Below are 16988 nucleotides of genomic sequence, written 5' to 3'. Positions count from 1 at the left end.
TATGTTGAATGCAGCTGCTAACATATTCATTTGCCTTTGTTCTTTTGATAATATCGCTCCAGAATCAGGCAATTTACGCATATAATAAGATAATAATGCCCATGTAGGCCGAACTCCAAGTAAACAATGTCTCACCCCATGTCCTTTCACATATGAACTGCGCCATTAAAGTCTCCGTCTAACCTCGAACACGAATGCAAAAAAAAAAATCATCCTCATCTGAATTATCAATAGGCTGCATCATCGCTCATCTTCCCCTCATCATCTCCCGCACCTTCTCCCTCCCTCTCTGTCTGTCCATCTCCTCCCTCTGCGCCTTTTTACGCACAAAACAAGTCAGAGCGCACACACGGCTGGCGGTGAAAACAGGAGGAGACAATAGACAATAGTTTTGGGTCATCATGGTATTTGGATTTTTACCGTAGGCAACATGCGCGCCGGACTGTGAGGTACAGGTGAACAAGTCTGCAAAAACGCCTCTGTTCGTTTTGCTATCCGAAAGTTTCTCCAGTTTTTAATGTTGCCAACCGAGATTTCAGGAGGAGTGTGTTTCACCTCAAGGTAAGACTCCGCAACTCAGGAACAGGTTGTCAGATACATTATTTCCAAATATTATTTTTCTGCATGAAAATGAATGATTCTTTCTTCTTGAATTGTGTTTCTTATTCCTACAGTGGCACCTAGTTAGCTCTAATGTTATTTGGCACGTTTAGTTAGAAATGCGCAGGTAAAACCATGGAGTCACAGTGACCTTGCTATCTGATAAGTTATGGTCTTTGACTTGTTATGTTCATCCAACTAGAAAGATCATATAGAGCCAATTTCTAACAGGTCAGGTTTGAGTCGGTGGTTCACTATTAAATATATTGCTTTGGGTGGAGGATAAGCATCTGCTTACCGTGGATAATAATAATTAAAAAATAAATAAATAAATAAATAATAATAATAATAATAATGATAATAATAATAAAAACTAACTAATTATCAATAGGTTACAGCTGTTTTATAAGTGAAGTAATGACATCCAAACAGTGAGGTACTCAAGTTTGTCATGATTTTGTTGTTTGGGGCTTCTTTTCATACTTTTCAAACACAATCCTGGGAAATCCTAGTCATTTAACAGGTTTTTGAACTAAGCTTTTAACTGGACTATATTAAGAAAGATCTTCTTCCCTGAATGTCCATGTTTTACCTTTGCGCTGTGTTTTGGCATCAACGTCATTAAACGTCAATCATTAAACAATATTGATCTTCATTTAATGAAACAATGATATTTCTTTAGCCCAATTGTAGCTCCAGGTGAACAGTGGGAAAGTTAATGATTTAAAAAAATAAATAAATACATAAATAAAACTATTTTTGTATTCATTGTGTGAGTGTCAGGCTGTTAGTATCAACATGTAATTATCGATGCATTACACAAATGTGTCCGTAATGTATTCAGCCTGCAGTTAGGCAAAACACCAAATCAGATTAGTTGTATTTACATAATTCATTTGTTTTATTTCATTACTTCATTTTCTGTAGCTGTGCGCCAATATTCAATAACCTATTTATATTTACTACAAATCACCGTGCAGGCCTCTCTGTAGTAAAAAGCTATTGTAAAAATTAGAGTATCCTCTTCACATCTCCTTCAATATCATAATAAAAAAAATCTAAATCAAATTTAACATCTAATTGGAATATAAGCTATAAATATTATAATATTAATATGGAGAGCCTAAAATGCCACATTATCTAAAGGCAACTGTAAACAATCTACACAATTTAAGATGCTTGCAACCAAAAAAAAAAAAAAAAGATTATTCGTGAACATTTTCTCATTTCCTTTTTTATTTTTCTCTGCATTTGTCCATCTTTAAAATTCATTTTGTATGATCTAAAATTCTGTAAACGTCTTTTTATGCTTCTTCCATCATAACTTGTTTTACTCCAATGGAACAATCGTACAAATCAGAACAACTAATTAATATAATTCAATTACTCAATGCAATTCTTAGAAGACATATGTATATATTTTCATATTTATTCCAACACAAAAATGTTTAAAAATACACTGAAATGATCACAAATATATATAAATATCTGTTTGTATGAGAAAATAGGCCTAAGTCATTTGGGGCATTTTTATATCATTTACTTAAAAACGTGTGTTTATTTAGTTAGTTATTTATTCATTCTACTATGTGAGAGATATTTAAGGTCAGACATAAAATAAGTAAAATATTAGCTGATTAGATTTGTTGTCAATTACTGTAGCCTAATTTGAACCTAAATCAAAGTTTAAATAATTGGCGTAATTGATGTTTGATGATCATATATAATACCTTTAATTTGGATTTGCATTAAATTCTCAGATGTGCGTCGTTTTTCTTTTTTATCCTTGTGATTTCTGCTTTTATGAACTTGAATTAATTAAGTCCAAACTGTGTGTGTGTGTGTGTGAGAGAGAGAGAGAGAGAGAGAGAGAGAGAGAGAGAGAGAGAGAGAGAGAGAGAGAGAGAGAGAGAGAGAGAGAGAGAGAGAGAGAGAGAGAAAATTCAGTCTAGTTTTGTAGGCTATCTATATTGTTATAATTTTAAATGTTGCAGAAATGTGACTGGTCTTCCTCTTCCTCTTCCTGTGTATCAATATTTACTTTGTCTTATACATTTCCTCATGTTCAAATGCTGCAGTGGTTCATCTGATTTCTTTGACAGAAACACATTTGAATTGTTTCTCTGTGTAGCGGCCACACTGAGGGAAGGAGAGAAGGGATGAAAACGGAGGAGAGCCAGCAGTCCTGTCTGCAGCAGCCTCCATCCTCAACGCCTTTTGGTGAGTGAAACGCACTATTTGTTGCACGAGGCCTCAGAGGAAATAAACTCTCCATCAAAAATGTGGGCCTTTCTATAGCCTATACCTACCTGTGCAGAAATATCAGGACACCAAAAGAAGAAAAAATAACTACAAATCAAACAAGAGCGCTAATATTATACTATGAAGAAGAAATATCATATGAGTAGATCAGCACTGTAACCTCGCTAAATATTATAAAATAAATGAATCCCTACAGCAATACACAATCACGTTGGTCTGTGACAAAATTAGCAACCTAGAAAATATTATTTGAATGTTAGAGACACCATACAAGAAAATAAAACCACAACATAAATAAACATAACGTAAAGATGAATTATATTAAAGAAGAAGATTTAAAACAACATTATAATAGTTGTAAGACGTTTTTCAAGTCAGTATGATAAAAAAAAATAATAATAATTGTCAATGCTCTCTTTACGCTCCACAAAAGTACATTTATGCTTATATTCCAAGAACATTTCTAATTTATTTAAAGTATCTAAAAGAGGATTTATACTTACTGAACACCCAGCAGATTGTGCTGTTACGATGCCTTTCATTTTTCCGCCATGTTGAAGGGAACAGTTCTGTGCCAAATACTGAAAAAATATTGAAGAAAAGTAATGAATAGTGCTCCCCCAGTATTTTTACACCAGTGAAGGGGAATAAAGACTCAGTCATAATTGTATTTTGGGAAAGGGGGCTGCATCGCTGGGACTTGGACTCATGACCCCTTGTACTTTTAATTACCTTGGCTTGGGCCCTGCTCCCCTCCAGGTCCGGAGTACACGGGAGGGGGTGAAGTGTGTGCGGGGTGCGACTCTCCCATCGCCGACCGCTTCCTGCTGCGCGTGAACGAGCGCTCCTGGCACGAGACCTGCGTCAAGTGCACCGTGTGTTTGAGCGCGCTCACCGGGACCTGTTACTGCAGGGACCGCCTGCTCTACTGCAAGCTCGACTATGAGAAGTAAGAGCAAAATACACACACACACACACACACACACACACACACACACACATACACACACATACACACACACTGAAGTCCGAATCATTGTTTGTTGTTCTTCCAATGAGAGCAGGGCAGCGATGGAAGAAGCACTCAATTGCTCTTAAAATAATAGAATAATGTAATCAAAGAAGACTTACTCTGTTCTCAAATCAGTTAAATCTCGTCTATAGGTTGATCAAAATGTACCAGTAATTTAAAAGAAAGCATGTCTGCACCATCGATCTGCAAAAAGTTCAATCATTTTAGTCACGCATGATTTTTGTCCACCCTCACTGACACAGTCTTGGATTATCTCTAAAATCTTCATTTTGTAAAGTAACTACAACCATCAGATAAATGCAGTGGAATAAAAAAAACACACAGAATATTTCCTTATGTGTTAAATGCATTTACTTCCCAAATCAATCTTTTTTGTGTGATCAACTTTAGCAGTATACAGTATAAATGTATCCAAATACAGAAGAGATACATATATGTACTGAGTTATAACCATACATAAATATATATATATATACATACATACAACAACATACTGATAAGCATATACAAGCCAAAGATAATACTACAAGATAATTAACCCTGATTCACAACTTCTACATGAACACAAATCCATTTACAAACTCATGAGAAAAAAATAAAACTTTTTTTTTTTTTTTTTAACTATAAATCTGTAGACCTCAACAAATCCCCTTCTTCCCTTCCCATCCACCTCTTCTGGATCATTTGACTAATATAACTAATAACTATAACTAATCAATCCACAATTAACAGTGTCAGGATTGGTGCTGTTCCAGCTGTAAAACCATAATTTCCTGACATCACTCCTCACACTTCATTTTCAAGCCAAGAAGAAGCAATCAGTCACACATAGATTTTAAAGACTAAGTTGTGTTTTCAAGGCGCGCCTCATAATGCAGTCATCTTCATCCTCTCTGTGTTTTTTGGTTAGCTGGCAAATTTTTATGACAGTAATTTGAAATTGATATGACATTTTCAACATTGTATACTAATGTGGTCAGGGGGTGTATAGGGGGATGTGTGATTTGTCATAGCTGATACTTTGCAGTCAACTGTGACACACGTTATACGCTGAACCCACTTCCTTCTTTGTCAATCAATTAAGACTTTGTCAAAGAAAGTACTTAATAGAAAATTAGGAAGTCAGAGTTAGAGGTTTAATATGTGATAAACTGATGAATAAACATGTCAAAAATTGTGCTTGTTTATCTTACTAAGAGCATAAATTAGTAAAAATCTAGACTAAACCACTTCTGATGACACCTTATTTATGCAGTGTGCAATATTATTCAGACTGAATCAACATTGACAGTTAATGAGCAAATTAATAGGTGTCAAGTTTTTTTTGCAATGCTACAAATGACTTTCATATGAATCAGTTGTAGCATTGCTAAGTTTTGCGATGAAGATTAACATAGTTGCAAATTCAAAAGTACTGAATACGAGCTTTACAGATGTTTAGTGAAATCTTGAGATAATTTAAAATAAAAGTTACAGCTGACGTCAATCTCCCCCACATTCCCTGACCCCCCATATGTAACCAAAAAATGCTTTCAGTGTAACTTAATAAATGCTTTCAATTCAAGGTCAACCCCAAAAGTTCATCATAACAAATAAGAGGTTTTTGTGGAAACTCTTTTCCTTAATATAAATAGTTTTATTTCTCAACACCAAACATCAATATTGGATGTGAAGATTTGACTCAATGTGAGTGTGACACTGCTTAAATTAAGTTTTGTAACATATAGAATATATAGAGTTGTCAGTTTCAAATGGTTCATTGAACATTGCGGCTCATATGGAGACACCTGGGAGCCCCTTTCCCTCTCTGAGATTTGTAACAAGATTTTTTGTCAGTGACAGCTGTTTGTAGTTGATTGTTTTAAAATGTGTTTGTCCACTCATAAATTCATTCATAAGACCATTCCAATTGTGTCTATACTCACAATCTAACACTTAATACTGCTATTTCATGGTTAATAGTAATGCATTATACAGCATACAAAACATTACACATACAACATTGTTTGATGATTCACCTCTGTGGTCATTTTTTAGGCTGTATCATGTGTGTGTTTGGGTGTGTGTGTGTTGAGTGTGTGGTAGTCAGCAGGTATGCCTGCAGTGGGAGCTCCAGGAGTAGAAGGCTGAAGGACGAGCCTGCAGCTTGTTATCATTGTTTTGAAAAGTGTCAGACGGCATCCAGCAGCTCCCACTGTACCTGACATCTGGAGGAGAGAGAGAGTGAAAGACACATGAGCATGCACACACACACACACACACACGCACACACACAGACAGACACACACACAAACACACAGAGGCTTGCTGAAAGTCCCATTGTGACGTTTATCTGAAAAAAATGAGTGGTAATCATTGAGGCAATAGCTTATCATAAATGAAACACCCGGTTCATTTTCGATGATGGAATGAAAAAGCGTATTTGCTCTCCTCGTGTAATGACCGTCATTGCAGATCCAAATTAATAGTCAGAGGCTCATTCACTGTGGTGTTGATTTAGTCCCCTATACATTGCATATGGATAGTTGCCTTGTTGTGTGAGTCGATGCCAGACTTGGCACACTGTACTGCTTGTGACCTTCAGCGGATCAGCAACAATGTCTCCCTGTTTTCCCTGCAGTCTGTCCATCAGCGCCTTACACTACACACTCCTCCCTCATCTAGAGCAGGTGTGTGCATTGTAACAGATAACCAAGTCAAAGAATTTAATTCATGCATAAGAATTTCAGGGCCATTTGTGTATCTATTATCTACTTGAAGCCTGGTGCCATTTTAGTTGGTTGAAAGAGGCAGAGGTAGATAAACTGCATGGTGCCAATTTACACAGATTTATATTTTCCAGGTATTCAATTAATCAAATTACTTTTGTATTTGTATGCATGTGTAGATGAAATGTATACATGGATGGTAAAATAGCATCTTCTAGGCTTTTCTAACTCATGTCGAGTTATTTTCCACGTCTCCCCCATGTGGTATCTGTGGCTTGTCCAAATATTTTTTAATTTATCCCTTGCTTTGATTACATCACCCAGCACACACAGACAGGCAGACCTCTCCTCCCTGACTCTCCCTCAGTATGAGCTAAAGGCCACACTGTACTAATTTTACAGTGCAGCTACTCTGCTCATCTGTTCAAAGTCCTTTTCTGTAGTTTTCCATCTCCAAAGATAATCCTGAATTAGAAAATAAATGCAAGATGTGTTTAGGAGGATAAAAATCGCAGACTTCTTTTAGATCTAATATATTCTGTAAAGGCGGGGATAAAAAGAAAAGCATCACTTAAAATGAGAAACCTAATCTAATTTTTAAATGTGACCCATCCCCCACCTTTAGTTATCTGAGCTATATAGCCTTGGGGCTTAAGTACATTTAAGATTTTGGATGTTTCAAGATTTTGAAGAAAATGTTGCTTTAAATATACTTTAAATGGACTGCTGTGATTTTTTTAGTCTTCAAGTAATTAATAATTGATCATCTCTCTCTCATATCTATACTACTATTCTGCTAATATCAAGTCATGCATTATCCATATAAAAACAGGAGGTATGCCGCCAGTCTTGAGTTTTTTGTCTCAATCTGTTATGGAAATGAGGGGATTTAGACGCCATAAACTCAAGTGCATCTTGTGGATTTATTTTTGTTTTGAATTCTCAAGAAATTCTCTGGAACTTGATCATGTAATGGACCAGATGTTCAGCAAGAAGCTTTAGAATAATTTTGAGGCAAGACCTCTCTCTACACTCTGAAGTGCCATCAGTATGTTTTTAAGGACAATGCATCACTCTTAACAACAAGCCGGGCAGAATAATAAGAGTGTGGATGGAAAATATTTAATGAACCAGCAACATTAGCCGGGTATTAATGAGCAACAGTGTTGTTAATGTTTAAATTAACCATGGAGGAAATTTACGATTTTTAGACAAAGCAATCAAAAGCAAAGCACCAAGCACAAGTATTAAACTGTAAATTAAAAACATTTATTTTAAATAAAAAAGTTTAGATTATTAAATATCATTCTGCTTGAAAACATAAGCGGCTGATTAGCAGATGGACATGCATGAGTAATTTCTACAACCTTCAGTACTCTACATGCACTTTTTACACATAGTCGTAGTCTTTCACACACTGGGTCAACATTATGGTTCCTTGCCAAACTGAGCAGTATAAGGCCAGTGTTCCCTGGTCAATAGTGCTGAGCCCAGACAGAATGAAGGGTAGCCTGGCTGTGCGGAGCCTGCAAGCTCCCTTGTAAGCTCCATAAAGGCAGCTTCAGCAGTGTGAAAAACAGGTCACCGGGGTGGATATTCACTAAACCTTGGCTTTAATACCTCACTCTGTGGGGTGGAGGGCATGAAGACTACATCTAGGTTTACAAACTCGGTCTCTCCATACGGAGAGAGAGGGAGACCCTGCCGCCATAGTTATGGAATCTCCCTCTGCTGACTGAGTGGCTTTATGTGAGTCTAACAGCAACATCCTGGCATAGTCTCTCATCAGGTTACTGTGCATTTATGTGAGATAACTTCTGAGTCTTACTGCTCTAAAACACTGAGACCAAGGATAGATACATGCATCCTTTTCCCCTCCATACCCCCACCTTACCCACCATCCCTCTCGCTGTCTCTCTATCCGTTACCTCATTCATCACTGTCTGCTTTGTAATAATATTTCTCTATTCCAAACCTCATTTCCTTTTCGTTGAGATTGATAGCAGCGATGACACCAAACAGTTTATCTCCCCGATTATCCCTTGTTTTCTCTTAATCGCCCACCCCCACCCCCCCAACACTACCACCACCCTCAGTGCCTCTTTGTGTCTCGGGATGGGAATGGGAGGAGGAGGGGGAGAGGGGGAGGCTGATTGGGTACAGTGCTAATTACCCGGCGTTCTCTGGCTGTCCTGTGATGACAGGCCTGACACTGGGCTGTAGGGAAATACTGTTAGAAAGAATTACGCAATGACACATCAGAGGGACAACAAGCTCTCGTCCCTGTCAGCTAGCACCTAAACTCTGAGTGACGAATGAATGTCATACAAATTATCTTTAATGCAGTAAGTCTGGATACTGATGCTACCATTGATTTAAAAGGTATGTCAGCTTTTGAAATGAAACTTAAAACAAGAACTTATAGTATTTATAGTTACTGGTGTCTCTTGCAGGTTTTATTTGCCTGTGTGATTGTACAGGAGGCGTAGGCAAGTGTAATTTTGTTTGTGATGCTCACAGCAATGAAAAAGTACATTTACAAATTACATAACTTTTTAATTTAAATTAGCAGCAATGTGTCCTGAGACACAATATCATTGGGATGGCAGCAGAAATCTGAGAAACTGAGATCTATTTACCATATGCGTAGCAAGAAGAAACCATCAGTGATAAGTAAGAAAACATGTTTTTTTCTTTTATTTCTAAATTAATTTTAGTAAGCCTATCTTGAAATAACATTTCTGCCTATATAATGAGTCAACAAGTAAAAGTAAAGTTTGTGTTTCAGTGTAGAACTGCACCAATTATTTTATATTCAATTCATTTTTTATTCAATTTTTAAAAGTACATTTCCAAATGATTAGAGATTCTCCAATGTGAATATTTCTGGGTTTTGTTTGTTTGTTTGTTTTTTTAGTCCTGTATGATATTTAACTAAATATCTTAGATTTGTGGATTGTTTGTTGGGACAAGACATCTGAGGACATCGTAGGCACTGGGAAACATTGACTGACAGTTGTCACCATTTTCTGACACTGGACCAACCAAGTAATCAATTAATTGGGAAAAAGATTAATTGATAATGATAATAATCATAAGTTGCAGCCCTAGCTCAGTGTGAGTTTAGGTGAACCATGGCTGCACTGACAGCTCAGGATTGTGCTATATACATAAATCCCAATGCAGTTCTGAAATGTTCTAACACTCCTCCCTTACCCAGGAGTCATACATTAGCTCAACAGATGATGTGTGGAGGTGTGCCAGAGGAAAGAAAAGTGGGGATGTGGGAGTGTTGTGTTGTGATGGTGTGCTGTTGAAGAACAGTAAGATTTCAAGGTATAAATGAAAGAACATCAGGGGAAAATCTCAGTGATAGAGAAAGTGCTAGAGATGGGATAAAGAAGGTAAGGATAAGGTGCCCAAGAGTTTTAGGGAGGGAACAGCCCCGGGGTTGGGGGGGTTGAGGTTCGTCTAGGTGTGTGTGTGTGTGTGGTGGGGGGGGGGGGGGGGGGGGGGGGTTGGAGGGGGGGGGGTGATATTGCCACTGTTTTTGCATAATGTGAGATGAGACCCCATCATCTTTCCTCCCCCACAACAATTTTATAACAGACAGCTAATAAATGTTTCATGGCAGAACAAGCTGCTCGCCTTGGCTTTATTAAATCTGAGATAATAAAAGCAGAGAGGAAGAGGGAAAAAAGAGGGAGAGAGAGAGAGAGAGAGAGAGAGAATAGGGGGTCGCACTAGAGAGGGAGAGATAGGGAGATCGGCGTAGACTTTTCTCAAATCGACCGGCTGTATCTCCTGTTTCTGGGGCAACGGGTCCCGCTGTCCCCCGTCTTCCCCTCCCCACTGCTTCCCGCTCCGCCAGAGACAGACAGGAAATGAGAAACGGGCAGACAGGATATTGCGTTCTGGTGGCCTGGGGATTATCTAAACTAACACACACACACACACACCCACTCCCTCATGCACACACAAACACACATCTAGGCTATATCCTCACACATAGCATTCATTCTTGGTAGCATCAGGTGTACATCGCACACACCCACAGACACATATCATGCAGACATTGCACATCATGCAGCCTTTTAAATGTTACTTTACACAGGTACTTTAAATTTAGTTTTAAATATTTCAGGCTTCAGTGCTGCTCTCATGTAGAGCTGGTGTTATTACCAGTGTGAACCATTTACAGTGAGAGTCATGACATGTAACTGTATAACTGTGAGATCGGCTGATGGTTTGTGCAGAAATGCCTCTGAAGATGTGTTCCATACAATGAAGGCCCTTATGAACATTAGATAACAATGATTACATGGTATTTACTAATTTTGGGGAGCAGGACTGTTTATGATGTATAGTTTATTGATGCATGATATGGCACGCAAATGACAGCATCTGTCAGTGTTTTATTGATGTTTGTACCCGGGCACCTTATCTGTGTTTACACAAACTGTGCGTATTTGTGTTTATGTGACTATATATATACCCACATGTGCATATGTGTGTGACTGCACTATATATATGTATTTATATATATATGTGTGTGTGTGTGTGTGTGTGTGTGTGTGTGTGTGTGTGTGTGTCTGTGTGTGTCTGTGTGTGAGTGAGCGGTGGCAGGGGTAGCAAGTATCGTGGGGAATGCTGGGAGATTTTAATAACACAGAAGCAGTGCAGGGAGATTTAATAAAAGGAGATGATGTGATTACTGAACCTTGGCTCTGAGCCATTTTGCTTCACAGAGCAATATCCGCTGAAAGTGCGCACACACTCATGCACACACCCTTACACACACATCTGAGAAATGGATACTAAACACAATACAACTTAAAAGTAAGATTGTTGCATATCATTGGCTGTTTTTGCATCCATTACATGGTTCTTTGAATATACTTTCATTCTCAGGGCAGGGGTAAACACCCATTTGCATGATATACATTATGGTCATCCTGGACACATAACCTATGTGGCAATCACAAGTTAGACCATGAATATCCCAGCATATTACATGTTTCAAGAGAGAAATGCATCTTGGGGAAGTAATCAAAATTGGAAAGCTCTGGTTGCAGGACCAAGCTCAAATTTGAGCTTGATGAAGGGAGAAGATTGAAATCTAGAGTCAGTATAAGCAAACACGTACCTGCATAAATATTCATCAATTATAAAAGCAAGCACAACAACTGTAATCGCTCTGAGACACATTCATATTTATGAAATGATTGTGTTGCAGTCCAGACAATGTCGTGCTTGTCAGAGCTCACAGGCAAAACAATGCCACATGACACAGCTTAAGGAGATGATGAAGATTCTGTTATTCTGTTTGTATGCCTAGGATATAAAATACTGCAAGCAAGAAATGATTTTAACCACCCCACTTACAATACATCACCTTTTTCTGCTTGTATACATTTGATCTCATAATCAGTGAGCTTGGAATTAGCCGTGCCCCGTAACCCCTCCAAAATCCACAGGCAATGAACGTGAAGTAGCTCACGGCCAAGGGCCCTAAGATTTTGTCTTCAGGCCTAACTTAACTTCTGTCTGCACTTACATGTCAATTCATCATAATGCTGTATGTATCACATACCGACTGTTACTTCCATCATGTCATTATAAAAAAGCCTTGTAGATCCAGAGTTAAGTCATCTTCAAAATTTCTTTGTACACAGCTTGGCTTTTTCTTCACACTTCAAATGTTTAGGTTCTAATTTCATTTCTACTTTTTTTAATTGTGGAAATTTAAATGCAATAGAAAGGTCAATGTAATGCAAAAATCTTTTCCTCCACGAATTCCTGATGCAAGCAAAATTATGGCTGCTGTATTAGTGAAAAAAACATATTTTGTGGTCATGCCATAATGTAATAAAACTGATTGTTGTCTTCCTTGTTCTGTATTTTTACCAAACATAAAATATAATCAAAAACACAAGCTTCTTCTTTCATTTACAAGTGGCGACTGGAACTTGGAAGAACATCTGTGTTTTAGACCCATGGCCTCTTATACAAACTGAACTTGATGAGAAATTATCATTATCCAAACATCTCTGCATATGATATTTCTTTGGGGTAATTGTGCAAATATTATGTATTTAGATATACTGGGATAGTTATAACTTCTGTAACATGAATACTGAGAGCAATGGTGTGTTTGACCAGATAAATTTGGTCTGCCTCATTCATGTGGCTTCTCTTTAACCATTATGTCCATAGTGATTTATTGAAGGCTACACCCTGGTCAGGGCCAGTGTGAATGATACTTCTATTAGAGGGATTAGACTGATCTACTTACAGACCCCCCTCTGTGGCAGTTGCCCCAAGTTGCCTTCATTTGCCATGTTGAGTAAATTCCTACCGTGCTGTGTACACCCCGATTAGGGACTGTGGGACTTAACCACCAACATCATCACTCTTATGTCAAGCAATCCTATGACAATTCTGTTGTATTTTGTTCACAGCCAGTGAAAGGAAACACTTGGTGTTGAAGTGTGTATTTGGATGGAGGGTGAGGCTGCAAGTGTGAGGATTGTCGTCTTAAATGAAATACATGTTAGATGCCAGATATCATGATTGACATGTGGATACTTGAAGAAATGTTTACAGAGGAAGACTCTTGAAAATGCTATGCAATATTACTATAAGAAAATGGGTTGAGCGACATGTGCTTGAACACAAGGGCCTGTCACAATAGACCTATGTAGTGCTGCTTATAGGCACACTGGTGTTTGCGTTATGAAGTTAAGTTAGCGACACTGTCATTTGGGGAGTTTGGGGAGCGTTTGGCAGATGGATTGAGAAAGATTAGCCGTAGCAGCTGCGTTTGGGACAGAATCACAGATTAGGAGCTCTAATGTGCAGACCTGGCTCCTTCTTTACACTCCAGATTTGGGCAGCAACACCTTCCTATCACTCAGTCAGGGAGCGACAACACTTCTGTCTTCATCCCTTCCTCCCCCTGTTCTCTCCCCTCCCATGTTCCCTCTCTCCTTCTTCAGGTTTTGTGTTTTTGTTCTGGTGCCATATTGTATTTCTATCCACAGATCTTTCTCTTCCATATGCTCTGACTACCTAGCGAATATTCCTGTTGAAGTGATACTCTGATGATCCAATTTATCTATACTACTTAACTATACTGCATACTTGTAGGTGTGTTGCGCCACCAGTATGATGATGGGTTCTGGTATGGTGAACATTGGTAACTAGCCAGTATCAGACTAGGTATACTGATACTTGATGTGTGGGTGTGTGCAAATGTCTGTGCGTGTATGCCTGCATGTGTGCGTGCATGTATGTCTATATGTGTGTATGTGTGTGTGAGAGAGAGTTTCTATGTTTGTGTGTCTATGTGTGTTTTAGTGTGCATAAGTGAGAGGAGAGAGATTAACCCCATGCTATCCCCAATCCCTGGTTATGAGTTTACAGCGTCTGTCTGGCCATCGCACTGTTTAAACAACAATCTAATTAATCCTGTCTTTATTAGTTTCAGTGAACTGGGGAGGCAGGCTGGGAGGGCGTGAGGGAGAACTGGGAATGCTGGCAGAAAGTGCTGGGGAGGGAGGGGGAGGAAACCAAGTGCGAGAGCAGGGATTTGAGAGGAATTTAATGGTAGAGACTTAGAGTCTGTGAATGAAAATAGGGATGTGAAGTGACGGTAAAGGCAGAAAGAGAAACTGAAGGGTTATAAGATCTCACAGGAGGAGAGACGGAGGGACAAAAGGAGGAAAGTGGTCATGGGGAAAAGCAATGGACCTGAGAAAGACTTTGCATTAAGCTTTATTCATAATGCTAAATCAGTGCTTTAAGATTGCGGGTGGGATATGGATAGACTGGTGTTCACTCCATCAAACAGATCTCAACACATATGGAATTAAAAGGGAAAGACTCACAACAGGCAGCTCTCTTATCATAAGCTAACTACTGCCACCTACTGACATGAGGGAGAAAAGAGAATACAATGTAAAAATGTAGACTACTGTTACTTCCTCTCAGCAGATGTTCACCTTGTTGCTCTGTGAATTGGGTAATGTTTATACGACCTTTAATTAAGAGACTATGCTAATCTCCACAATCATTGGAGCTGAGGGTAAACGTGTCTGCGCTCATGGTTTGTGCCTCCATCTTTAATTACCTTACCTTCTTTATAGTTGCACTCCTTGACTCCCATCATTGCCGTGTTTTACAGTTTATGTAGGTGTCTCTCACAAATAAGCCCACCTGTCTCTCTGTGCACCTCCAGGCTGTTTGTAAGGAAGTGCAGCGCCTGTCTGCAGGTGATTGGACGTTCAGAACTGATCATGCGTGTGCTAGGCCAGGTGTACCACCTGGGCTGCTTCAGCTGCTGTGAGTGTGAACGCCGGCTCCAGAGAGGTGATGAGTTTGTGCTGAAAGAAGGCCAGCTGCTCTGTCGCATGGACTATGAGAAGGAGAGGGAAATGCTCGCTGCCATCAGTCCCACACCAACTGAATCAGGTAAAGTAGTGTGTTTGTTACATACTGACTAGACCTGAGTTCAAAAGTTGTTGTTTTTTCTTTCTTTCTTTTACATTCATGCATTCATCAACCTTAATCACACTGGCACAATACTGAAAATGTTTTACTTCTTCAGCGCTTCACTACTTACTGAACTGAAGCCACATGAGTGTTAAATACTTCCTCTTCTGTTGCCCAGAATTTAGATGTACTTTCTCATATGGGCTCTTCTGGCTGTTCTTGTCTGCTTACCTTGCTCAGTGAAAAGTGAGGATGAGGACGGTGGAGGGGGCTCTGGTGGGGGGAAGGGTGGTGACGAAGGCAAGGAGCACAAGCGCTCAAAACGACCACGCACTATCTTGACTACACAGCAGCGCCGTGCGTTCAAGGCCTCCTTTGAAGTGTCTGCTAAGCCTTGCCGTAAGGTGGGTGGATCTTGTCCATAGGAATGCCTGCCAGGAAATACTCCCTTGCCTTACAAAGTTCATTGTTCTTTGTTGGTCTAGTAGTATATACCCATGTTTGATACATAAAGGTCATTAAAAAAAAAAAATCAAACTCTAACCTGTAGGTGAGAGAGACACTGGCTGCTGAGACTGGGCTGACAGTGCGAGTCGTGCAGGTGTGGTTTCAAAACCAGAGGGCCAAGGTTAGACTTCACATACTTCTTGAAGATATGTTCAATCTCACAGATAAAACACAGAGAAATTTCATACTGACTTTCATATCTTGTTATGCCTCAGATGAAGAAGATAGCTCGGCGACAACAGCAACAGCAGCAGCAGCAGCAGGAGCAAGAACAGCTTGGAGGGACCAGGAGAGGACCAAGTAGAGGGGGCCGCCAGAGCAACGATGACAGTGAGGGTAAGAACTTCAACACAAATGAAGGATTAAAGAAGAAGAATTGGCAGCTTTTAGAAGAACAGATTACAAAATGGTATGTCTAAAGTGATTCACATCTCCACACAGATGGCTCTAGTACCCATGGCATGGATGGGATCCTGGGATATCCCTCGCTGCCACGGCAGCAACTACTCACTCTGGATCCCAACATCTATGGTGGGGAGCCTTTTCGACATGGGCTTACACCGCCTCAGCTGAGCAACGAGCAGATCCACTCTTATGGTAAGACAGAAGGTCAAAGCTGCAAGCTTAAAGGAAACAGTCACTTCATAATAAAAATGTTGCGAACATCTCTTAATGCTCATAAAGGGGGAAACTGCAAATCAAGGTCATGGGAAGTTAGCCTGTGTATTCAAGTTTGAGCCTTCTGCCAAACCACTGAGTTTAATGGGGCTTTGTACACTATAGTCAAACAATTGCACTCAATACTCAATATTTTCTTCATTATTTCCTTGGAAAATGTGCAGTGAGAGCCAAAACTTGTGCATTTTCAACTCAGAACAGTTGGATTATTCTGCATTAGGTGCTGGGAAGATTGAATTACAATTACTTTTGCTTGTTTCCAATTGTAAAACAGATGTAGGGATGTAAGGAAAAGGCTGAGATTAAATTATGGGGCTGACTCACTGTCTGTTTGGTAGAGGTTGGTAGAGTGTACTAAGTAAAGACCCCTCCACTTCAGCTGTGCACGCTCTCACTCTTTTTCATTGCAGACTCAGAGACAGTGTTTCATGACCTAGACAGCGATGGAAGCCTTGGTCACCTTGGCGACTGCCTCCTAGCAACAGGGGAAGGTGGCCTCCTGCCAGGGCGAGTGGGAAACCCCATTGACCGTCTCTACTCCATGCAGAACTCCTACTTCACCTCCTGACCCTTATAAACTCTCACCCTCCCCCTCCTCTCCCACCTCTCACCTCAGAGATGCAGCTAATGGAGTCTGTCCATCAACATGCCTGTGGGACCACTCTCCATGAAACAGCCTACACCCAAACACCCCCTTATCACAGACA

The 16988-nt window shown here is 39.5% G+C and overlaps 1 protein-coding gene across 1 annotated transcript; it reads left to right on the top strand.

The window, feature by feature from the left end:
* The first annotated feature begins 517 nt into the window (after positions 1 to 517).
* lmx1al (LIM homeobox transcription factor 1, alpha-like) lies at positions 518 to 16849 on the top strand. The gene is made up of 9 exons (XM_053339222.1): positions 518 to 561; positions 2732 to 2820; positions 3622 to 3811; positions 14843 to 15075; positions 15337 to 15500; positions 15647 to 15724; positions 15819 to 15939; positions 16045 to 16200; positions 16692 to 16849. Exons 1-9 carry the CDS (start codon positions 518 to 520, stop codon positions 16847 to 16849), a joined length of 1233 nt encoding a protein of 410 aa, XP_053195197.1.
* Positions 16850 to 16988: the final 139 nt, after the last annotated feature.

This window comes from Scomber japonicus, chromosome 18 (assembly GCF_027409825.1).
Source record: "Scomber japonicus isolate fScoJap1 chromosome 18, fScoJap1.pri, whole genome shotgun sequence".
Classification (NCBI taxonomy): Eukaryota; Metazoa; Chordata; class Actinopteri; order Scombriformes; family Scombridae; genus Scomber; species Scomber japonicus.
This window is presented reverse-complemented; position numbering and strand designations above follow the sequence as displayed.